The following is a 23,566-nucleotide window of genomic DNA, read 5'->3' as shown; positions in this document are numbered from 1 at the left end:
GATAAGGCTTTTGTTAGTATTTTACATCCGCGTGCATTTAGTTACATCCTAAGAATATTCACCATCTAGCAGTGGGTGTTTTTAGTAGGTTCGGTGGGCGTATTATGCGCCATTTGTATGCTTTCGTCTCATTGGGCTGTATTTTGCTACATCTCCTACAAATCATAGTTCAAAGCACCTATGGTTACATCCGCAACCACTTAATGAAACTTTTGGTGCGTAAAATGCAGCCAAATGGGCGGAAACGTGCGTCGGTCGCATTTTATTCCCTTTTATCAAAATTGGCGACTGAGCTCAGTATATCAGGTGCGGGGGTTCACATGCGCAGCACTATGCCACAAATCATCGTTTTCGGTCTCGTAACCTCATCTCGACTGTGCTATACTGGTTCCGGGAGTGTCTCTTATAGTGCGGTGACTTCGAGTTTCCAGTGTCGCTTCCATTTACCGCCATCTCCGCCTCTGATGGTGGTATGAGCAGTAGCGTGCACGTTCGACCGCTCGCCTGTCCACGAGACTTGTCATTTGTCGCATACGTGGGCGATCGCACTATAAAAGCTCTCTATGTGGGCGAGGAATGGAGCTTTGAGGGAGGACATTAGCAGAACGGCTGTTATGAAAGCTTTGCGTAGGCTGGTGAATGACGGGATAATGTTTTTCCTCGAGGTTTCCGGCTGCGATTCTTCAGGGAAGAAGGGCGTGTATGCTAGCCTTTCGTTTATTTTTCCACAAATATTGTTTACAATGTTATCCAATATTCCATTTGATGATAAATGATATAGTCCTTGGTAATGGACTGGGTCATGTTATAGAAGAATAAGGAATGCATGTAGGAATACTTGCATATATACTGGTAGAAATTCCTATGTCTACACATGGGCTCACACTGGCTCCCCACGCAAGCCAAGCTGCAGATCTCACGTTATCGGCTGAGCGTGCTGCGGCAGTTTTACTATAGTTCGTTTTTCTTAAGTTTACCCCTCACTGTAAACGTCTTTTTGAACACAGCACGAGAATTGCTAGCTGAATTACTGAGAAAACTGGTTAGCGCACATTGTATTGTAGATATGAATAATATTTTCAAAAATAACTTTTGAACACCGACGATTTAACGTTATGTTAAGCGCCGTGCAATTTATTTATTAGTTCAGACATAATTCCTGAGAAGTCGTCTATCCCTGTGGGGCTGTAGGTATTGGCAAATACGAGCTAAGAATCTGTGAAATAGTAGAGAAACTAGGGTTACCCGCGTGCTCCGCAACGCGAAGAAGGGTTATTTTTGACCCGTGGGTATTGGGTTGGTCTGTGTCGGTTTGGTTGGTATCAAATTCGTTCGATTGCTTTTTGACGGCCAAGCATTTTGTAAGAAAACAAAAAGATGCATCGCATCGAGGTGCCCGTGTCGTATTATCATGCGTTCTACTTTAGAATGATTCGAAAACTGGCGTGAAGTCTTTTGAGGGCCATCGATGAATTTCGCTAAAAATGACAATGTAATGGTTTGGAACATTTACCTTTTTAAGGATACTGTTGCTAATCATGCAAAAATGAAGAGTGAATATTGGACAGAATTGAATGCTTTATCCAATGGTACCATATTCAATTGCCAAATGTATCAGGTTATGCAGCAAACCCCGTGTGATTAATAAAGTGGCACAAAATTGACAAACACCATTTTCTCCTGTGATTTGCACCACCTTGATTTGGATCAATCAGCTTTTTACAACTTTTATATGATAGGCGGTACATTTCTCTTGCCAACAGGCGTTGTTCCAACTCGCTCTGTTTAACGGTCACCTAAAAATAAAATCAATTCCAAAATCCGCCCAAAACCGCAATTTTTCAACAAAAGTGCCCTCCCCGGTGCACGTGGCGCGTGCTATCCTCTGTATCGCACACCATTCAATTGCCCATTCAATTATCTACACGATGCTGTTTTCCCCGTGCCGGTCGGACCCCTGGTCACCAAGATATTGCGCCGGAACCGGACCCGTGTCGGCCAAAATTAGCCGTTTTCGCCCGATTTCGCACGCCGATTTATACATGTAAAGTCTATGACGCGAATTTGCACTTTTTGAGCACGCGCCACGCGCTCCCTATCAATCCGATCGAGCTGAGACCCCTCAAAGGCACGTCGCGCATCCTTGATCTATAAGTTGTGCAAATTTCACCGGGCTAGGTGCAACGGTCTGGCCTGTAGTCCACGCAAAGCACCACCAAGTCGGGACCTCGGTAACGGACAGACGCACCCTCCTCAAATAGTAATATAGATTTGATGAAATTGATCATCTGTGAAATCTGGTCAAATCAGTGTTCGCCAACCAGTTTTCTCAGTAATTCAGCTAGCAATTCTCGTGCTATGTTCAAAAAGACGTTTACAGTGAGGGGCAAACTTAAGAAAAACGAAGTATACTAAATATATATGGCCTTGGTTTTACTATAATTTGACGTTGGTTATTCTAGCAGCATATTCATTTATACGCGAATCCGCTGCAAATAGACAGATACGCGCCGTCCCCGAATATGCTGCTACCTCGTGGTAGTGGAGGCGAGCCCATGCATGGCCCAGACTCGATTCTACCCGGGGCTATTCATATTGGGCTTAGGCATAGAGACAGCAATTTTAATATATGTCTTGTTTTAGGAATATGCACTGATGTCGAGTTGTCCAGGTCAAGGTCAGGTCATTCATCAATGAGGTTGTGGGGTATGGTCATGCTGCATACCAAACGACGCGCCTTGACCAGGCGAGCAGTTTGGTACCACTTACAAATCTTTAGCACCATCATGTCGTGATTTATTGACAGAAAACTATTAATGACGTCACATGACCTCAGATGACCTTTCCCGGTGCCCCTGTCAATAAGCGGCACCAGGATCATCACCGATGAGATAATCTTCCATAATACTGAAAGAATTGGGTGGTTTTGACTCGTTTACACGAAGCAGGAGGCGTTTCAATATTTTCCCATAGGCTTGCAATGTAAAGGTCACGAGTCTGGCATAACCTCAGGTCACATATAAAAATTCTGAGATATACAAATTACACATACTGGTACCCTAACTAAAACCTGATGAGAAGAAATTGATCAGTCAAAAACTCTAGCTATGGCGTGATTGCAAACTTTTCTGAGGTGGGGTCAACAAACCACCTCTGTTGACCTGACCTGACCTGACCCGGCAATTTTTTTTTGTCAAAATGTGCGCAATGAATGTTAAGAAAAAAGTCACCGGGTATGAGCTTTCAGTCTTGCGGCGTTTGGCAATGGCACAAGAAAAACCTGAAGGGGGGGGGCCTTAAAGGCCCCCCGCCCGGAATAGGGTTAACGCTATAGGGCCAGGGTCCGCCCCTAACAGGCCTATGTAAAACGGCATCAATGGGGCGGCAAAACGTCGACGAATTATGATCGTACCTGCTGCACACCGTCCATCTGGTGGACGGCGGCGAGGCTCAGCTTAGGGGTCCTCCGCTAGGTAGCAGCACTGGCGCGGATCGCTGGTACGACCAGGGCTCGCGTCAATCGAAGACGTGTTTCCTGAAATAGAGGTTTCATTATAAGTCATGGAAGCAATCGAGACTGGGAGCAACCGTAGCATCCAGAAAGCCCCATCATTTTCTGACGACGGGCAATGTCTCAAGATTCACGAAAAGGTCCCTCGGTCGCAAGGCCCGAGGGTCCCAATTCCCATCCCTGAAAGGGTTCCCCGCCTTGAGCCGAGAAATCTACGGGCTTGTAATTTTCTCACCAGTGCCATCTGGTGAATGAATTTTTACAAGTAAAGGTTTGGCCAAAATAAGCGCCCATTGTCTCCGAACGTTAGGCGTAGCGCTGAACTCACACATTCCTCTTGGCTCAAATATATTCGAAAATCGAAGCACCAAGGACAAAGGCTGGGCAGTGGGCAACGCAGGGCAGGCAGCACTTCACGCCGTAAAAACTAAAGGTCAGGTCAGCACCCCCAGGTCACGAAGTTGGTCGAAAGAGGTCATGTCGCATATCATTCGATTCGGCAGGCCTTCCTGAGTCCATTGGTGGCTTTGCCGACTCGCTAGCTCAATTTGATCAAGAGTTATTGACGAAAAACTAATATGACCTTGATGACGTCATAAATGACGTCACGCAAGGTCAACATTGCAAAAGTGACGCATCTAACCTTGCAAGGAGTGCATCAAATCACGATTCTGTGTGCTTGAGATAGTTGGAGATCGTTCCCGGCGCCAGAATAGCAGTTTTCATTTTTCCCCATTGACCCCAATGGTGAGGTCACGAAAATGACCTGACCTCATATGACCTTTAGGAAAAATCCGAGATATACAAGTTGTGGGACTCATAATGGATACTAGATACTGCAAGTTTCATTTCCCTGTGACATCTCCTCTGGCAGTGAGGGCGTTGCAAAGTTGCGACATCTGAAGACCGTGCAGAGGTTCACTTATGACGTCATAGGTCCTATGGGGGGGGGGGCCCTCGGCCGGCGAGGGTTAAATGGATCCTAGAAAAGAGCAGGACTGGATGATTGTTTTAGTAAATTGATTTCATCCTTGTCCTTTGGTAATTTATCATAACACGTCGCATTCATTACTTGAATTATCATGTAAAATCGCTTGATGAAGCAAGTAAGCTATTTTTCATAGAATGCAGACCTGAAACTGCTTGTATGATGCACATATTTACAGCTTAACAGCCTCCAAACACCGCATTTCAATTCAGCTTCTAGTCTTCGACATCGTTTTAGACCTCTTCCTCTCTTCCTCCCCCCTCCCTCCCTTCGTCCCCCCCTCTCTCTCTCTCTCTCTCTCTCTCTCTCTCTCTCTCTCTCTCTCTCTTTCTCTCTCTCTCTCTCTCTCTCTCTCTCTCTCTCTCTCTCTCTCTCTCTCTCTCTCTCTCTCTCTCTCTCTCTCTCTCTGTCTCTCTCCCATCTCTCTCTCCCTCTCACTCTCATTCCACAAGCCACCCGGCTTTGGCCAGCTGCGTCTCTCTTTGTCTCATCTCCGCAGGGTATACCGCCACTGATACGACGGCACGATTAGCTCCTGGAAATTAGCTGATTACCTGCGCCACGAGGCGTTGTGGCCGTGCTGTCCTCAGATTAGACGGCGCCTGTGAAAAGCCAACGGCGCTCCGAGGGTGTGGTGAATAGAAATTACACTCTATTTTGGAGGAGTAGGGTGGTGGCAAACGCGTAAAGCTGATGACGTGCCCAGGGCGATGTAACTCTAGAGAGTGACGTACTTAACCCTCGCCCTGGCAGGGCCTTTTTCATAACACGGCCTGGCAGGGGGGGGGGGGGGTCGATCCGACCCCCCCTCGCGATTGGCTCCTATGGCACCTAGAAACACCAAATTTGGTAGGTAGTTGGGCCCCATGGAGTTCTCGCCCCTGTGCAAATTTGGTTGTTCTAGGTCAATATTTAGGGGGGTTTTGGGGGTATAAATGTAAAAATTTCGCTAAAAACAGGTCAAAAGTTTTTCGCTTATAACTTTTGATCTTATTAAGATAGAGCAAAAAGAAAAGCATCAGTGAACTCAGCACGTCAAGGCGCGTCGAATGATATACTTTTTAGCTTGCTTAAGTGTACTTAAAGTTTTCTTAATTTTTAAGTAAACTTTAATTAACTAATTTAGTTCAAATTAACCAAATTGCATCATATCGCATATCATTCGATTCGGCTGATCACCAGGAACACAATGACACCATTTTTTAAGCTCTAGCGTCATTATGTGCCAAGTTATTGGAAAAAATGTGATTTGACCTCAGTTGACCTCATTTGACCTGACCCATGGATAAGTACACCAAACAAAGAAGCACCAAGTGACCTGCTGTTAAGTACTGTGGTTTCAAAGCACAAAAGTGATAGAACGAAGCGGATATCTCCAGTATTTTCCGAATTTAGTATTTTCCCATAGGCTTAACATTACGACGCAATGACGTCTAACTGACCTCAGGTCAGTGACCTCAAAAAACCCGAACTATATGTTATACAACTCGGTGAACTTAGTACATCCTGAAAGTTTGAAGGAAATCAGTCGAAAACTGTGAGTTGTACAGGTGCATAAAGAAAGTTGAAATTTGACCATGACCTTGTACCGGTTTTTCTGACCTGGTGACCTGACCCAAGGTCACCTGGACCTGAAATTTTCAGGTCATATGTAAAAAGGTTGCCCCATAGGCTGTGCCAAATTTGGCGGCGCTGCGCGCCGCCGTTTTTACGCTATCTTCGAAAAACCTTAGGGGGGGTCGCATCGACCCCCCCCCCCGCCAGGGCGCGGGTTAAGTAGAGAGAGAGAGCGTAATTTCAACTACCGCATTGTACGAACCATTCATATACTCTTTCAGGCATACAACATCCACGCTTGTTATTGCTTATCAGTCAGGCCACGCAACACAGATCCGAACAAGCTATCGGATATCGGATAAATAAATAACACACGAGTAGATCACAACGCCTGTATGACCCTACGATTGCCTGATGACATCAACCAACAAAGTGCTCCGGTTTGTGACTTTAGGTTCACAATATATAAGGACCCGGCCCAGATATCTGGCCCGGTTGCTGGTTTGTGAGCGAAGCTTCTACAGATAGACATGTTTTCCTTACGTTCCTCGCATTTCCATGTTTTCCTCACAGATATACTGCCGTCAGTGGGCGTCGATGCGGCTTCTGTTTTTGCTACTGATACCATGCTAGTGCATATCATATCTAATTTCAAATGTAGAAGTTGAGTTAGAGAGTGCTTCAGAAGGACATTGTTTGCTGATAAGAAAAGAAAAAAAAAGAAAAAATATGCCGACAGCTTCTTTCAGCGTACAGGATGTGTATCATGGACATTTTTTCTGCATGTTATCATCCTGAAACGTGATCAAACGACGTGTCATCTATATGAGAGAGGACGCAGTGATTGTGCCATTATTTACTCATCTTAAAGCAATCTGATCGTTTCGTCTTCAAAGGGAACACTTGGGGAAGACGCGCTTGCTTGTCTTTCATGCGCGCGCACAATGCGTCTCACTTATATTAGCGTGTAAGATAATAGCGGCACATAAATAAGGCAGGACACATATTTTTTTTCTGGTGGCGTCGGGTTTTCACCATTTGCCGTGGTAGCTTGGGGTGTTTTTGGCCACACTCCCCATGTTTTTCATCATGCGGTCGGGCCATCCATCATGTCAGGTAACTATGCCGCTAAAAAAGCTTTGGGATCTTGTCAAACAGCTTTGTGACCTGGATTTAGGGCATTATTGTCTCGCATCATGTTATAAGATTCAGCAATATATGAATCTGGGATTTTACATATGTGGCCAGGAGTGAGATCAGCTTTATGACTATTATAAATAAGATGATGGGGACAAACACTTATGTCGCCCTCTTCAACCAATCAGTCAAAAACGCAAGACTTTTCTTTTGAAACCGTGCCAACTCTATTGATATGCCATGGCCAAGGTGCGAATGACCAGCGGTGACTACATAAGACATAAGGTCACCAGCATTTTCGGCAATACGGATGCGGACGATAAAGTAGGACGAGCGTCCGAGTCTTACAAAATACGTTATGCCTCCTAAGAATATGCATGTATTGACTTCATTTTTTCATACTTGGCTATTGCCATGTCCACATTTTGTTCCACTTAATGTAACTCTCTAAGCCTCCACGACACGTTTGATTCGGTTGCTGAAACTGTTACACGCAATGGCCACCATGGCATTTTTTCAATGCAGTCCATCTTGATCTTGGTCTTCAAGGAGGCCTTGTTGTGAGGGTATTTGTTGACTTTTCTCTCAGAAAAAGTCCTATAGAGACTAATAGAAGGGCCTACACTCAGGAGTATTACAGGGTCATGTGTTCTTCGGAAAGATTCCTTCGCCTCTTCCCCCCTAGGCATCCTGTTATGAAGCTATACCTTCCAGCTAAACCTTCGTTCACCTTCTGTCCTTTTACGAAACGGAAGTGGAACCTCACAAAGGCTGTTGAAGATTATGTATAGCTTTCAGTACTGCCCTTATGACAAAAATAACGCATTACACGAATTGAAAACAGTGAGCGATCTAGCCTTGACGAGTTACATCTAAAGATTAAATCACAAAGATAAACAAAACGCTCCTTTTCATCCAAAACATTCAAAATGGCTACCGTTCCTGACCAGACCCCACGTCGACGCCCGCTCAACTTGTCCGTGCCTGTCCTCAGTTGCCGACCAAACACCCCTTCCTGCAGATCAGAGAAGGGCCTAGTCACGGCGCCACTTGTTCGCCTTGGGGACGTAGCCCTCGGGCACGGCGGCGCACTCCGCCTCGATGTCGTCTGGCACAACGTCTGCGGTGAGCTGGACGAAGCTGTCCCACGGGCAGCTGAGCTGGCAGCCGGGCAGCTGCAGCGGGTACGGCTCGGCGGCCGTGTCGTTCCGGTAGAACAGCTGCACGGTGGGACCGACCTCGGGCTCCTCGTGCAGCTCCACCAGCACGGCGCTGGCCAGAGGAGGCATCACGCCGTTGTACACCTGGGGTGGCGAGAAACGATTTGAAGCCGTCGTTCAAGGCAGCGGTTAAATGTTAATTAAAGGCAGTTTTACGTACAAAGACTGCATATGCTGATATTGGTTGATGACATTGCTCCCTAGTTATATGAATCCATTATTGGTAACCGTAAGCATACTACCAGACCTCCACTATCATAATTATCATCACTTATCATCGCGGAAGGCTGCTGAGACGTCACCTCAGCAACTACCCCGTTCGGTCATCGACTCACCATCAGAGTGGTCAGGAGGAGGGCGACGTTGGTATCGTGCCCCGAGTAGGCGAACAGCTTTCTTTTAACCGGGCTCAGGTAGCCATACACACTGGCCTTCATGTTCTTCAACATATCCTTGAGCAGGGGCCCGCCGCCGAGCCGACGCTGCAGCGGTGTGGCGCCCAGCAAGCCGAAGTCGAGGTTTCCTAGGGGCTCCATCAGATCGGGGAACGCCGGCGCGTCGTAGCCGGGCGGCATGGCCAGCGCCCACTCGGGCGTCGTCAAGTTGTGGGTCGACTCGATCCGGAGTGTATCGTAGAGCCACTGCACGTGCGTAATGTCGGCCACCAGGTCGCCGCTGTTCTCGGTCAGGTACTGGTACAGGCCGGCGTACTCGGCGTTAATGGCCTCCATCTGCGGTAAGCTGTACACGCGATCGTGCTCGGCGTTGTAGGCGGCGCACATCTTGTGGGACTTGAACTTGTAGTCGTCCTCGAACGGCACGGTGTGCACGGGGATCGGCTGCCAGGCAAGCTCGGCGTCCCAGACGTCCTGTCCCTGCGGCGGGAACAGGCCGGCCAGGTTGGCCTGCGCCGACATCAGACACCGGTCCACGTCGGCCGCCTCAATGTGGGTGTATGTAGTTCACGTGATACAGCTCCGGCAGAAAGCCGTCGTAGCGTCGGCGCAGGAAGCGGCCCAGCTCGAGCTGGTTCTGTTTGCCCTCGTTGGTCAGCTGTCCGTAACCTTGCGGCCAGGCGCCGATGTTGGGGTCGGTCGGGTACGCCGCGATGATGGTCCGGGCGCCATGACGGTACAGCACGTTCACCAGCCGGAGGGTGTCGGGCGCGGCGGCGGCCACCAGCGGCAGCAGCACGGCGGCCAGCAGGGCCCGGGTCGGAGTCGTCATGGCGGCGGACTGACGCGGGGAGTGGGAGGACCCCATTCCGCCAGCCCGGGTGTTATCTGACGCTAGCCGTGACCCGCAGGCCCGAGTACAGGCGTGAGCGGCGCGACATCTGCTCCACCTGCGACACTCTTGATGTTAGTGCGTGCCTCTTAGGGGCGGTAATTGGGAGCCAAAACTCCTCTCTGCTCATTTACCGAAGTGCTGGCTATTTCAGCATCAGTTCAAACACCTAAATTTAATGCGTGTCCTTTGAAAGTTTTTTTTTTTCAAATACGCAATATGAAGTTTCTTAATTTCCCTGAAAGCGCCCCTGCCAGTTGATTTTGACGTTGTGTAACATATCTGGGAGGGGCGGCCGCAGCTGTTCGGTCCCACGTTTTCTATAGCCCGGCAGTGGCTGGGGTATTTCGCCACCCGCCGTTTGCTGGGGGGGGGGGGGCGTTAAACGCCCCCAACCGATAGCCCGAGAACCAATAACGAAACGCACGCACGAGGCGGCAAACGAAAGAACGCGACGAGACGCTTCAAATGAGCACTTGAAAGTTGAATTCGAGGTCACAAGTCGGGTCAAGTTCAGGTACAGGTACAACACCTGAAATCGGGCTTTCAGTAGCATGGACTTAGAACCTCGTAATGGGCGCTTCTCGTGACACACTGTCAAAACTGCGCACAATCCTTCATAAAAGGCATAAAGAGTGTCAGGTCTATGTAGGGGTCAGTCAAACATAGGCCAGGGTCAAGGTTAGGTCAATCAGGTAAGCACATATCCCCGAAAATCATAACTGGTATTCGCAGTCACATGTTTTATGACACATGTTTTATGAGTAATTTTGTGCGTAGAACAAAATGGTGACATTCTTTTTATCATACGAGGACGTTTTGGCTAAAAAAGGCAATTTAAGAAATGCATGCATCATGGTCGTGAAGTAACGACCATGTACCGCGTGTTGTTGTTGTTGTTTTTTTTTTTTTTGACTGATGAGATTAGATTATTTGCATGGGGTTATCTAAGTGCCTTAGTTTCAGTGTACCGCCATCTGCCACACCTGGTGAGATTGGGCCCTCAAGCTGGTTATCTTCCACCCATAAATGTCCAAAATTTTACAGATTTTTATGTTATAAATTTACTCCGAACTTTTTTATTGGAAGGATTGGCAAGGACAAAGCTTGTTGCGAGACTTGTTGCGTTGACCTTGCCCTCCACCCTCCGACCGCGCAATTCCGGTTCTATGGCAGAATTTAGAGTCCATAGTCTAACGTGCGCACATAGCCGCGCACGGCCGGTCTCCTCACCGACTTCGCCTGGCTTCGCCCTGCCACCAACCGCAACCATGCATGTCAGGAACAGAGGTCAAAAAAACTTCCTACTCGCTTACATTGTAGGCGACAGAAGCTGACAGGCACCAGAGACATTTGGTGACAAAGTCACGAAAATGGTGAACACACTGCATCGCATTTGTTGACGGCGTTTTCGCACACTGCTAGCGAACAGACTAACCAGCCAATCCGCGGCGAGAATAACCCTGAGCGAACCAATCGGATGCTGGTGACACGAGGGGACAACGCTGAGCTGACGCCCCAGCCGCCAGGGAGCCTTCACTGTGGATTTTGTAGGCCCCAGGAGCCAACGCATCAAAGATTTTGAGCGGGCCTTTTCGGCGCACGTCTATGAGAGGTATGCTGTGATCATGAACACGTAGCAAAACAGGAGTGGACTCTCGCGAGTAGCGCGTGCTTGTCCAATTTTCAAACAAGTTTGAATGCTTTCAAGAAAGGGACTGGCGCCGTCAAGGCCATATATAGGGGCGCCGTGATGAAAGCTGAGCCTGAGTTGTTGTATAATGTATTGTGGTTATGAAAGGCAGGAAATAACACTGGAGGTAAGGAATCTTGGGGTGTCTAATTTTGCTGGTTTAGGTACTTGTAAGTTGGATCAACAACGCTAGCCCGGTGGGGATCAAAAGCAAGGCTGTGTGGATTTGTTGCCTGATTTTGAAACACTTGCCAAAGTTGTCAATGAATAGATGTTTTTACTGTTAATGTTGATACAAATTTCATTTTGATTTTAATCTTTTCAGCCCTAGAAGAGCAGGAATTTCAATTTTCATTAGCTGGTAAAAGTAGGTATACCAGTCCAAGGACTCCGAAAAAATGTTGTAGGTTGGTATGTAGTTTGTAAGCTGGGAGGTTGTAGGCTGGTAGGTTTTCTGTTTTGTGTTGGTATGTTGTAGGTAGGTTGTAGGTTAGTAGTTATGTAAGTTTGGTTCAGGCTTAATTGTTTTTCCTTCATTCCGACTTCTACTCTTTTACTCTTGCATAAAGTGTTTAAGAACTCTGAATGAAAGAAAAACATTATCATTACCTAACCTAATCTTACTTTCTACCCTACCACCATACCACCTATTACCTACCAGCCTACAGCCTATCTACCTTCTACCTACCTGTACCTACAAGCTACAACTTCCCTACCTTCAACCTGCCAACCGACAAGCTCCGAAGCATACAACCCACCTACCTAGCACCTACACCTATTTTATTTTGACTTATTGTATACTATTAACAAAAATCTAATGATTATGATTTTGGTTCAACAATATTAGTGGCCTTGATGTGGAAAAGGAACGTTTTGCAACATGTTGCATAGGTAGGTATATTGTATTATACATAGGCACCTATTATTTGTTATGTCATAACAGGTGTGAAATCTCACCATATAGAACACAAATCTAAATGTATTATGGAAAAATGTAAAATAGAATGTAAGCAATTCTTAAATGCATCTGCACAAGATTAGTTACACATGTATTCAGTGTCCCAAAGTTGAGTTTTGGCTGGGGTGTCAGAGGGGCATATTATCCACCAAAAAGGGGTAGAAGGTGGAAACTGCTGGTTAGAATAGATACAAAAAGAGTGAGAAAAGATCAATAGCCTTTATTTTTATCCATGAGTATCTATTATGATCATAAACCAACTCCAAGTATCCACACAACTCAGTCCACCACACCTGTCCTGTGTCCACCTGTTTAAGTCCACCACACCTGAACTGCCTTTTGATGTAACAAGGTGTTCTTGGCTGAGAGTGGTTAATTGCTCTTAGAAATTGGTGGTGAGAGTGGCAAATGAATCTCAGTATTTCCCACCCAAATCAACAAATTTTGGGACACTGTAATAATACATTATCCAGGTTTAAAGCCACACTAACATTGGCGACACTGACATTAACACTGGCCTGATGAAGCCTAGATTTTTCCCAATTTTATTACCCTAGTGCAACACTTATCCGGCCTCTGGGGGCAGGGGACACAAAGGGGGTTGAAAAATTTTGTAGGTGACACAAAATAAGTTTTTTTGACCTCTGGTCAGGAAGTCCATAAATGTCAAGCGCCCGTCGCGTTTCGAACCTGGACTATTATAACCGGGAACGCGTGCTCTTACCACGCTGAAACCAACACTCTACCGACTGAGCTACGGGACCGGCATGTAATGTGGTAAGAGGAAATGTAATGTGGTATGAGGAATGATGTAATGTGTAAGATGGAAATGTGGTAAGAGCAAATGGACACTTATCTAATGTATTTAAAATAAATATTAATGCGTAAGACAGCAATTGCATCGTAAGCGCTAAGCACAACTAATGTTTCCGGGAACTCTTGACATTCATCGCACCGACGGGGGGGGGGGGGCGGTCATCCGCCTCCCCCTGAGGTTTTTCGTGAATGGCGTGAAAACCGCGGCGCGTAGCGCCGCAAAATTTGGTATGACAATTCTCTTATCGATTTTGCACATGGTGTGCAAGTTTGAACCTCTTAACCCTCGCCCTGGCAGGGGGGGTCGATGCGACCCCCCTAAGGTTTTTCGAAGATAGTGTAAAAACGGCGGCGCGCAGCGCCGCCAAATTTGGCACAGCTTATGGGGCAACCTTTTTACATATAACCTGAAACTTTCAGGTCCGGGTGACCTTGGGTCAGGTCACCAGGTCAGAAAAACCGGTACAGGGTCATGGTCAAATTTCAATTTTCTTTTTGCACCTGTCCAACTCACAGTTTTTGAATGATTTCCTTTAAACTTTCAGGACATGCTAAGTTCACCAAGTTGTATAACATATACTTCGGTTTTTTTTTAGGTCACTGACCTGAGGTCAGTTAGAGGTCATTACGTCGTAATGTTAAGCCTATTGGAAAATACTAAATTCGGAAAATACTGCAGATATCCGCTTCGTTCTATCACTTTTGTGCTTTGAAACTACAGTACTTAACAGCAGGTCGGTCACTTGTGGCTTCTTTGTTTGATGTGCTTATCCATGGGTCAGGTCAAATGAGGTCAACTGAGGTCAAATGACGTTTTTGCCAATAACTTGGCACATAATGACGCTAGAGCTTAAAAAAATGGTGTCATTGTGTTCCTTGTGATCAGCCGAATCGAGTGTTATGCAATATGATGGAATTTGGTCAACTTTAACTTAATTAATTATTTTAAGTTTACTTAAAAGTTAAGAAAAACTTTAAGTACACTTAAGCAAGCAAAAAAGTATATCATTCGACGCGCCTTGACGTGCTGAGTTCACTGGTCCTTTTCTTTTTTCTCTATCTTAATTAGTTCAAAGGTTATAAGCGAAAAACTTTTGACCTGTTTTTAGCGAAATCTTTACATTTATAACCCCCAAGTCAAAACCCCCCTAAATATTGACCTAGAACAACCAAATTTGCACAGGGGCGAGAACTCCAGGGGGCCCACCTACCTACCAAATTTGGTGTTTCTAGGTGCCATAGGAGCCAATCGCGAGGGGGGTCGCATCGACCCCCCCCCCCCTGCCAGGCCGTGTTATAAAAAATGCCCTGCCAGGGCGAGGGCTAACTTTTAAGGTCAGGTCACCACGTGACTTTGAATGACCCAACCTCAAGTCACTTTTTTTGCAACTTGTCACCGTGTCAGAGCTACACTATATAGATGACGAAGGACTTTGAAAGTCGCAGGATGTTATTAGGTCATTGGTAGCTACAATTTGTATATCTCGGAATTTTGATATCGATGACCTAAGGTCAGGTCAATTTCGCGACCTCCCCATTGTAAGTCAATGGAGGGAAAAATCAACTCTCTGTTTTTTCACTAAAACGCGTCAGCATGGCCCCTTATACCATACATGGCTTCATATACGATCAACCTTGACTACCTTGAGGCCTGTTTTGCTGTTGGGCAGCTGTAAGGTCATATGACGTCATCAAAGGTCACCAAAGTTTTTTTTTTGCCAATAACTCCTTACAGGAACGAGATACAGCCGCGCGGATGATCTCATTGTGTTCAGCTCGTCAAGGCGCATTGAATGATATTCATGCTGACCTCGCGTCACGTCACCTGAGGTCAACCTTTGACCTTGACCTTTCGAGGTCAACATATATGTGATTCGATGTGGATTGACGAGAGGATCACGATGATGCTGTTTGTTTGCTCCTAGGATGTCTAATTCGAAAGTTATTCGAGTAAAACTCCATATCAAGCGCCGGTATTTCGACTTTTTTTACCCCTGTGACGTCATCTTTGACCTGACCTGAAAATGACCTTGTAAAAAATGTAGACCTTGTCCGTATGTACCCCATGCCGTTTACCGCTTGTCGCTATCCTGCTTCGTTCTCGAGATATCAGGGGGGGGGGGGCGGTCATCCCCCCGTCGGTTTTAAGTTGGCGCAGTTGGTGCGCGGGGACTGCGATTTGTGGGCTCAAATGGGCCCGTAACGTTACGTCTCTGATGTATTCATTAGGTCAATAACTGTAAACAAAGACCGAACTCTGCCATCACACGGTAAATTAGAGTTCATAAGCAATGCAAACTCTCAGCTTGATCAATGATAAATAAGTTATAATGACGTGTTGCTGAAGTATCCACTTTATCTCAGTACCGCGCTGCTTATGCTACAAACAAGATGAACACTACAACAGCACCAAAGCATATGCACACCATCAAAGAAAACGATTTTTCGTCAGCGTCCGGGAATCGCGAGTCTCAGGCTCATATTTCGCGAGTGCATCGTCTCGGAGGGACCTCGTTATCATTGTTTTTCTTCTATCTGGATCCCCAGGCGGACAGGCGGCCGTTCGCACGGCGGCCGCCATTAGCTGCGACACCGTGACGTCAGAGTGATGACGTCACTGGGCTTGGAAGTTTGGTAAAACAAACGTCTGTCGCCGTAACGGCAAACAGTCGCTGTTGAAATAACACGGGGGCAAGGGCGGTGGTGGGTCTATGTCAAAACAGAGGTGACCTTGTTCTGTCAATTATTTATCAAATAATTTATTTTACAAACAATTCTTAATAATCTCTGCATAGAGCTGTTCTTTTGCATCCCAATAGTAATGCTGGTTTGTCTATGCATGTTATTGTAGGGAAGTGATGCAACCTATTATCGTATGTATAGCGTAAGGAGTGAGCCCCGTCCTTTTATCATTACGAAAAGTGGCGACATTTGCGCTCGCACTCTCAGCGACATTGAGCATTTTAAAAAAATTATAGTTCTCGATATTTCGCCGACCAATCAGCGTAAACCATGCTCGACGCACATTGGCTAGCCAGTGACGATTTTGGGGTCAAAGCGTCAAAGCCAACATGTAACATCCCAGGCGGTTCAGTTTAAGACTGTATTTTGATGTTATTAGGCTACCCTGGTAAATACTTGGATAATTCCTGAAATTTATGATTCATTCTGTGTCCGATCAATCAAATTTTACTGTTATCCAATTACAGAAATGCGTCGAAAAGCGATTTATTAGATGGGCCCTAACGCCGAATTCGCCCCGTTACCATGGCAACCTGAGGCTGTGACGCGTCGTTGCCCTCCGTCCTTTATGTGTTATAGGACTCGGCAACCAGTAAAGGATACCGGCCTGATAAAACCGGATCTAGCCCAGGGGCTAGAGGCTGCTGAACACTACCATAAAGAGAAATGAAACGCACGCACTATTTTTATGAAAGCAAGTAGAAATGTGGTCGCTGAATTTCACGCACATTAAATTCTGCTCATATCATGTGGCCCAGTTGGTATGTGTGCGTTAGATTACCGCTCGAAATCGGTGTATTTTAGTTGGCCTCGTTCTCGCTCGCTTAGTCCTCCTGTCTGCTGAGTGGGAGAAACGGAGAGTCGGATCCAGGGGCGCGCCGCGAGGTGCCCATCGATTCCGATACGGTGGATTAGCGCCGGTGCCCCGTCCGGGCGTGGTGAAAAATTGACCACAGGTAGTCCAGGCGAGAGACATAACGATCGCACAAACCAGACAGACCTAATGGAAGTCCGCGCCTGAAGACACCTTTCGAAGGCAGGCCTCGTGCAGCGCTGTGAATTGTTCGCTGAAAAACCTGGTCGGGATTCTAAACCGAGCCAAGTCATGGCGTTTGCGCTGCCAGCGCTCTGCTGCGCCTGGCACATGAGCCAAATGCCATGGCGAGAGTCGCGTCGGCCGCTTTTCGTGGCCGTGCGGCCGGCAGCTGACGGTCCCGAACGGTTCCGTTTTATGGCTTTTCCTGGAGGGAAGCGCTCTGGTGCTCGACTGGTAGCACCGTTCCAGGAGGCCCAACAATTTATCTGGACTTCTGGCTGCGGTTGTCAACGCCCCCTCACTTGGCCCGGTCACAAAACCGCCCACACAGCCGTCATGTCGGTCAGGCGTCACGGCACTATTCTGACGTCACGTCAATCTTCTCTGGTGTCACGTCACTCCTGTGGTGGAAATGAAACTAATTATACGCCCGTGGATGGTCTAGGTTTGTTTAGCACTGTCTGGTGTGCTTAGCTCACGATGTTATTGGGTTCATCTAGCAACAAATTGTTCTTGTCAACACAGTCTGACCTTTAGTTCATTTCCTGTTCCTCCGAATGTCCACGCCCCCGTCTGTTTGTCTCTGTCTCTGCCTCTGTCTCTGTCTCTGTCTCTGTCTCCGTCTATGTCAACTCTCACACTCCCTTCTGAGTCCGACCATCCTCCCATACTCTCCCTTTTCCTCCCGCAGGGCCAGGCTACCGCTCTGCAGACGGACTGTCTGGCACGAGTCACATGTGAGCCGGCGGAGCCGCTTTTTGTTAGATCTGTGGGACGAACTGGTGCATGGTTCCGGTCTCTGGAGACCGTGCAGGGGTTGGTGGCCCCGAGGCTCTCGATTCTAAGAAAGAGGTTAATTAGTTAGGAGTCCAGGAACTCAGTGGGACACGAAGAAGAGAGTGGGAGAGAGAGAGAGAGAGAGAGAGAGAGAGAGAGAGAGAGAGAGAGAGAGAGAGAGAGAGAGAGAGAGAGAGAGAGAGAGAGAGAGAGAGGCGGGGAGGACTCCAAGATGCTGAGATGAGGTGTGTAGTGAGATAAAGATCGCAAAGGCATGCGTAAAAATATGGAATCTATGAAGGCATGTGATTCGTTTTATGTGGCATTTGATTGATGTGTATTACGCTAACCTTTGTAATGTTTTGTGTTCGTACCTATCGGAAGAAATCCTGCTAAAAGTTTAGTCATTAAATTCACATCTAAATTCCACTTAACATATAGAATGAAAAAAAAAAATCAGAACCCGACTCAAGCTCGATGTCTGGCACGACGTGAGTTGCACCAATCGTTTATGTGTTGCACCTGTCGTTTATGTGCCGTGTCTTTTATGTGCGTTTTAAATCTTGCCCTGCTCTTGTCATACGCATTTTAAACCTGTATTTATGTTAACTGACGTGAATGCTCGAAAACCCACCATGTGGAAGCACCTAAATACATACATACCAAGCGTTAAAACTGAAATGAATAATCTCAGCTTTCTCAGAAATCAACCTCTAACAGACGCCGAGTGTTACATAGAAGTAGAAGAAGGACCCGCAGTGCTAACTATTATCTCACACAAACTATGTGAATATGATCCACAACCACGCCCAACCTACAGAACTCAGCCTTTGGGGACCCCGACCTTGCACCGCTCAGTTTCCTGGGTCATCTGGCACCATGCCAAGTTCGTCTGGCACGCTGCCAAATATACACACATTCAGTCGGCTATGGCTGACGTTGGCACGTTGAAGACGCCTCCGCTGCCACTGAGCTTGACCCGAGGGGGGTTGGGGGGGGGGAGAGGGGGCGTTACCGAGGGCATCGACCACCTGGCTGCTGATTGTTGCCGGTATGTGCAACTGGTGCGGTTACAGGAGCAGCCTGTAACCGATAGCTTTCTTGTGTATCGGTTTTCGTTTTGGAAAACGGGGCAGCCCATGAGGTGATGTGCGTGGAAACAGATACAGGAGTTAAGGGTGCAGGAAATTACTTGGTGTTTTTACTTGCTGGTGATAATGAGCCAAAAAAAAAAGAAAAGAAAAGAAACAAAACAGAAATGTAAAAGAAGTAAGAGTGTAAAAAACAAAACAGAAAAAACTAAGATCATTTCTACCAAGAGGATATTGATTGAAGTGAGAACCATTTGCAACATGTGTGCAACTAAGCAATTTTGGTCAGTTGAGATCGCAGAAAAACAGTTAAGAATCACTAACATTGGTGATACGACAGTTATTCGATTTAGCCATTTTCCAACAACACGGTCAACAGCACAACAACACGGTTGCCTTCCTTTAGGTAAATATCGCTTTTCCACCCAGTTGAATGAACGAAACTTTTCTAAAAATGTAAAAGCCGGATATATGGAACAAATTGCGGATGCTTTTCGTCATTTTGACAGGCGACAATATCCTGTTGAGTCGTCGGTCCCGTTTCCAATAAATAACTGTTTGAAAAAGCTTGTCTTTTTCAGTAAACAATCCATTTATCTAGCTATGCGCCAGTCTCGATGATAGATCCAACACCGGGAGATGATTGGAAATGTCGGGGGTATGATCTGTTTCCGAGTCGCGGGTCGATTATTACGCAGAGATTATGTAAGCTCTCGGTGACATTACGGAGGCTGCAATAAATAAGGATATTATCAGGGTTTCTCAAAATGTAAGGCGAAGACGCTACATAACAATATATTTATTTGACATGAATTAGACCTCTCTCCTCTCTCTCTCTCTCTCTCTCTCTCTCTCTCTCTCTCTCTCTCTCTCTCTCTCTCTCTCTCTCTCTCTCTCTCTCTCTCTCTCTCTCTCTCTCTCTCTCTCTCTCTCCCTCCCTCCCTCTCCCTCCACAATGTAATTGTTGAATTTTAGCACTTTTTTCATTATTTTCCAGGAAATATTACCGTTACAACCGGCCTCATTTCACGAGTGACGTCTAGCAACAAATAAAATTGTAAAGGGCTGACAAATTTTACTATCTGTCATCTGTGTAATACATGTCGAGTCGATGCATCATGAGGACAACTGACATTGTTGTCCTTGCGCTCAGCGATAAACAAAACTGACCAAGTGACATATTTCCTAGCAGTTCTGCCAGCTTTCAGCAAGCCCTGTCAGTTGTCACCAACAGAGCTAGCTGAATGCTGAATTATTGAGATCGAGCTTTGTGAAACATTTTTGGCTAGATACGAGCTGACTTTAATGGTATCCGACGTTTCTGGGTAGTTATTTTCAGTAAATTACAGCATTAATATGTTGCCTGCCACATAATTTGAGGTAATTTTGCCGTGAGCCGCAGCAGTGGCCTGGATGCACGGTTTTAACCCTATTCCTGGCGGGCTCCGCCGGGACAAGAAACTGGCGGGGGGGGGGGGGCCGATTCGGCCCCCCCTGAGATCTCGAGAACGAAGCAAGATAGCGACAAGCGGTAAACGGCATTGGATACGCATGGACAAGGTCTACAATTTTTACTAAGGTCATTTTCAGGTCAGGTCAAAGATGACGTCACAGGGGTCGAAAAAGTCAAAATGGCGGCGCTAGATATGGAGAGTTTTTCTCGAATAACTTTCGAATTAGTCAAGATAGCAACAAACTAAGGGCATCATCGTGATCCTCTCGTCAATCCGCATCGAATGATATATATGTTGACCTCGAAAGGTCAAGGTCAAAGGTTGACCTCAGGTCACGTGACCTCGAGGTCATCATGTATATCATTCGATGCGTCTTGACGAGCTGAACACAATGAGACCATCCACGCGTCTGTATCTTGTTCCTGTACGGAGTTATTGGCCAAAAACCTTTGGTGACCTTTGATGACGTCACATGACCTCACAGCTGCCCAACAGCAAAACAGACCTCAAGGTAGTGAAGGTTGATCGTATATGAAGTCATGTATGGTATATGGGGCCATTCCGACCCGTTTTAGTGGTAAAAACAGGGAGTTGATTTTTCCCCCATTGACTTATAATGGGGAGGTCGCGAAACTGACCTGACCTTAGGTCACCGATATCAAAATTCCGAGATATACAAATTGCACATACTGGTACCCTAACTAAAGCCTGAAGAGAAGAAATTGATCGGTCAAAAACTCTAGCTCTGGCGTGATTGCAAACTTTTCTGAGGTAGGGTCACCAAACCGCCTCTGGTGACCTGACCTGAGGTCAGATCAACTCAAAATTTTCAGACATTTTTTTTTGAAAATTTGAGCCTCCTAGCTCAACGTGTTTGGGAGAAATAACCAAAAAACCTCAGGGGGGGGGGGGCTCCTGAGGCCCCCCCCGCCAGGAATAGGGTTAATTTTGTCCCATTTTCTGTGGTACTTGACCTCAACATCCGTTTCAATTCGCAAAGCCATATTGCACAGTCCAAGCTGTTTTATGTTAAGGCAAGCCGCGCGCCTGGAGACATAGAGTGGCCCGCAACACTCCGGCGCACACTGGTCGGAAACGCCCTCACGAGAGGCCACGGGCGATTCCGGAGTTTCGGATTATTTTTTATATAGATCGATTTGAAATTGATCAAATTATTATACTTAGGCCAAAAAAACTAATCCGGGTAACCAAAAATAACTGTAATCAGCCCCTGAAGATGAGGTATCCCAGAACTCGGAAACTGACGCGGAGCAAGAGGTTTCTTGAGCCGGATATTCAGAGTCTTATTGCTGATAGACACCAAATTGAAATCCCACATATTATGCATCAAAATGTTCGTTATGAAGTTGCCGACTGGTCAGTGCAAAATTTTTGGTATACTTTTTCCCTAACTAAGATTTACTGTAGCTTTGTTATGAAGGCTCTCCTACAGTGATTCTGGAATATAACTGCAAAGTTTAGGTAAGGAAACAACAGGTAGTCCCATCTAGTTCCACTCTGATTTTTTGTGAGATGAAGCAGGATTTAGATTTACACCAGGGCAACATAAAAGCTAACTGCGCATATTTGCGCAAAATTTGCAGGAGCCGCTCTTCCTACCCAAGTACCGCCCGCCCCGCCCCAGTTTCGGCTCGGCCGCCGCGCCCGGCTTACGCTGACCTGTGTGGCCTGCACGCATCCATGCGTAGTTGACTGGTCATTAAAAACAGATGCGCTTGAGCTTATGAATTTTGTGAAAAGCGCGTTTTATGTATGCATTTATGTATGCATTGACATCAAAAGCCTCCCACATATTGCGTGGCGATTACGGCTTGCATTTAGAGAGCCTTGCTAGTGACAGCCATCACTCGGCTGAAGAAAGTGGAAATTGAAACCTTCGTGAATATAAGACGCTGCAAATATAGGACACCTGTCACTGACGTCGGGTTACCTTGGGCCGTCTTTTTACATTAGATCACAATTCCGGTATTTAACCCTGGCCAGTGGCCGGACCGATTGGTTTTCTATATTGAGCGGGGAGGGTTGGTACAACTCCCTCGCCGTTTCGCCTCTAATTGAGCTAGAGCCTCGCGGAAAAAACGAGCTTGTGTGCCGTTATAAGACGCAACAATTAGGTACTACCCGATTTTAAGGTCTTAGGTCAGCCAGTGGCCTCTTAGGTCAGGTAAGTGCCACAAGGCACGGGCTCGGTTTTAGGTTAATTACTTTGCCAAAAATGGTCGCACTGCCGCGATTTTGGCATCATCGTGTTTGTCTAGCTCAGGCGCGTTGAATGCTATACTTGGTGTTCGGATGAAGTCAACTTAAGGTGTTAACCTCGGGTCAAGGTCAGGTCGGAGCCCCTCAGGTCACGGAAATGGTTGAAGGAGGTCATATCGCATATCATTCGATTCGGCAGGTCTTCCTGAGTCCAATGGTGGCTTTCCTCACTCTCTAGCTCCATCTGATCAGGAGTTATTGACGAAAAACCTATATGGCCTTAGTGACGTCATAAATGACGTCACGCAAAGTAAACAATGCTAAAGTGAAGCACTGGACCTTGCAAAGAGTGCTTGAAACCATTCCCGGTGCCCGAATAGCAGCTCCCAATTTCCCTTGTTGACTTAAAGTGGTGCTAGATCCTGTATTATACTCAATTATGACGTCATAACTTAACAGCTTCACGTCATATATTTAGTGCTTGACATCCAAATGATAGCTTACATATGACAGAGAAGGTATGCAAAGTTTTATGAAGTTTGCTTCACTAGTTGTGGAATAACAAGCAAAAAACTTTTGCGGAAAGGCCGCTGGCCTCTCGCTGGAGCGTTTCCGACCAGTGTGCGGCGCCTGGAGAGGTAGACTAGCCCGCAGCACATCGTGAGAGCGCTCAGCGGCCAGTGCAGCACCGGGCGTGGACGCTGGGCGTGGAACTTTGCTGATAGCCGCGCCGGTGATATTTGTATCAGAATTCAGATCAATGACTAAGCACAGGTAAACTACAAAAAATTGATCATCTTCAATGAACAAGTTGCGCTCTGGCTCCAGAACCATTGGTCTGACCTCATCAGTACCAATAGACTGGTGGGAATTTTCAACAATTGCTTCTTTTTTAATTTCTTTGGCCAGTGAGCCCGCACCCGTTGCATGGTACGTGTTGACTGTAAAGGAAACACACACACACTCCATCAATTTATTCGACTTGGTTCGATGGTCTATCCTTAGGTATGTAAGCCCTGCTTTCTCTGAAAAAGTTTATTCTGGGTGCTGCATTCAAGAAAGCAAACACGGCATTGCTT

General features: G+C 46.6%; 3 protein-coding genes and 1 long non-coding RNA gene across 8 annotated transcripts in view; 1 reads left to right on the top strand and 3 right to left on the bottom strand.

The window, feature by feature from the left end:
• The window catches only part of LOC122371244 (actin cytoskeleton-regulatory complex protein PAN1-like), an 89,360-nt gene that overhangs the window by 60,938 nt on the left and 4,856 nt on the right, over positions 1-23,566 (bottom strand). For all 5 annotated transcript variants that reach the window (XM_043347418.1, XM_043347420.1, XM_043347415.1 and 2 more), the window contains exon 2: positions 3,413-3,535. In XM_043347418.1, the coding sequence (XP_043203353.1) occupies positions 3,413-3,430 (18 nt within the window). In that variant the 5' untranslated portion in view covers positions 3,431-3,535. The remainder of the gene's footprint in view (positions 1-3,412; positions 3,536-23,566) is intronic.
• LOC122371249 overlaps positions 1-23,566 on the top strand; it is a 74,865-nt gene that overhangs the window by 50,949 nt on the left and 350 nt on the right. The window lies entirely within an intron of this gene.
• Positions 7,550-9,748, bottom strand: LOC122371247 (prostatic acid phosphatase-like). The gene is made up of 2 exons (XM_043347423.1): positions 8,749-9,748; positions 7,550-8,497 (listed from the first exon to the last, which is right to left on the bottom strand). Exons 1-2 carry the CDS (start codon positions 9,328-9,330, stop codon positions 8,228-8,230), a joined length of 852 nt encoding a protein of 283 aa, XP_043203358.1. The 5' UTR covers positions 9,331-9,748; the 3' UTR covers positions 7,550-8,227.
• LOC122371248 (testicular acid phosphatase-like) lies at positions 9,356-9,640 on the bottom strand. Its single transcript, XM_043347424.1, has one exon. It carries the CDS (start codon positions 9,638-9,640, stop codon positions 9,356-9,358), a length of 285 nt encoding a protein of 94 aa, XP_043203359.1.

The sequence above is a fragment of the Amphibalanus amphitrite genome, unplaced genomic scaffold (assembly GCF_019059575.1).
Source record: "Amphibalanus amphitrite isolate SeventyFive unplaced genomic scaffold, NRLGWU_Aamphi_draft 001221F_arrow, whole genome shotgun sequence".
NCBI lineage: Eukaryota > Metazoa > Arthropoda > Thecostraca > Balanomorpha > Balanidae > Amphibalanus > Amphibalanus amphitrite.
This window is presented reverse-complemented; position numbering and strand designations above follow the sequence as displayed.

Coding starts and splice junctions, on each gene's coding strand:
- LOC122371247 (XM_043347423.1), bottom strand. CDS start 9,330: ATGTCGGCGCAGGCCAACCTGGCCGGCCTGTTCCCGCCGCAGGGACAG. Junction 8,498..8,748: donor TCCTCCTGACCACTCTGATG/GTGAGTCGATGA, acceptor TCGCCACCCCAG/GTGTACAACGGCGTGATGCC.
- LOC122371248 (XM_043347424.1), bottom strand. CDS start 9,640: ATGACGACTCCGACCCGGGCCCTGCTGGCCGCCGTGCTGCTGCCGCTG.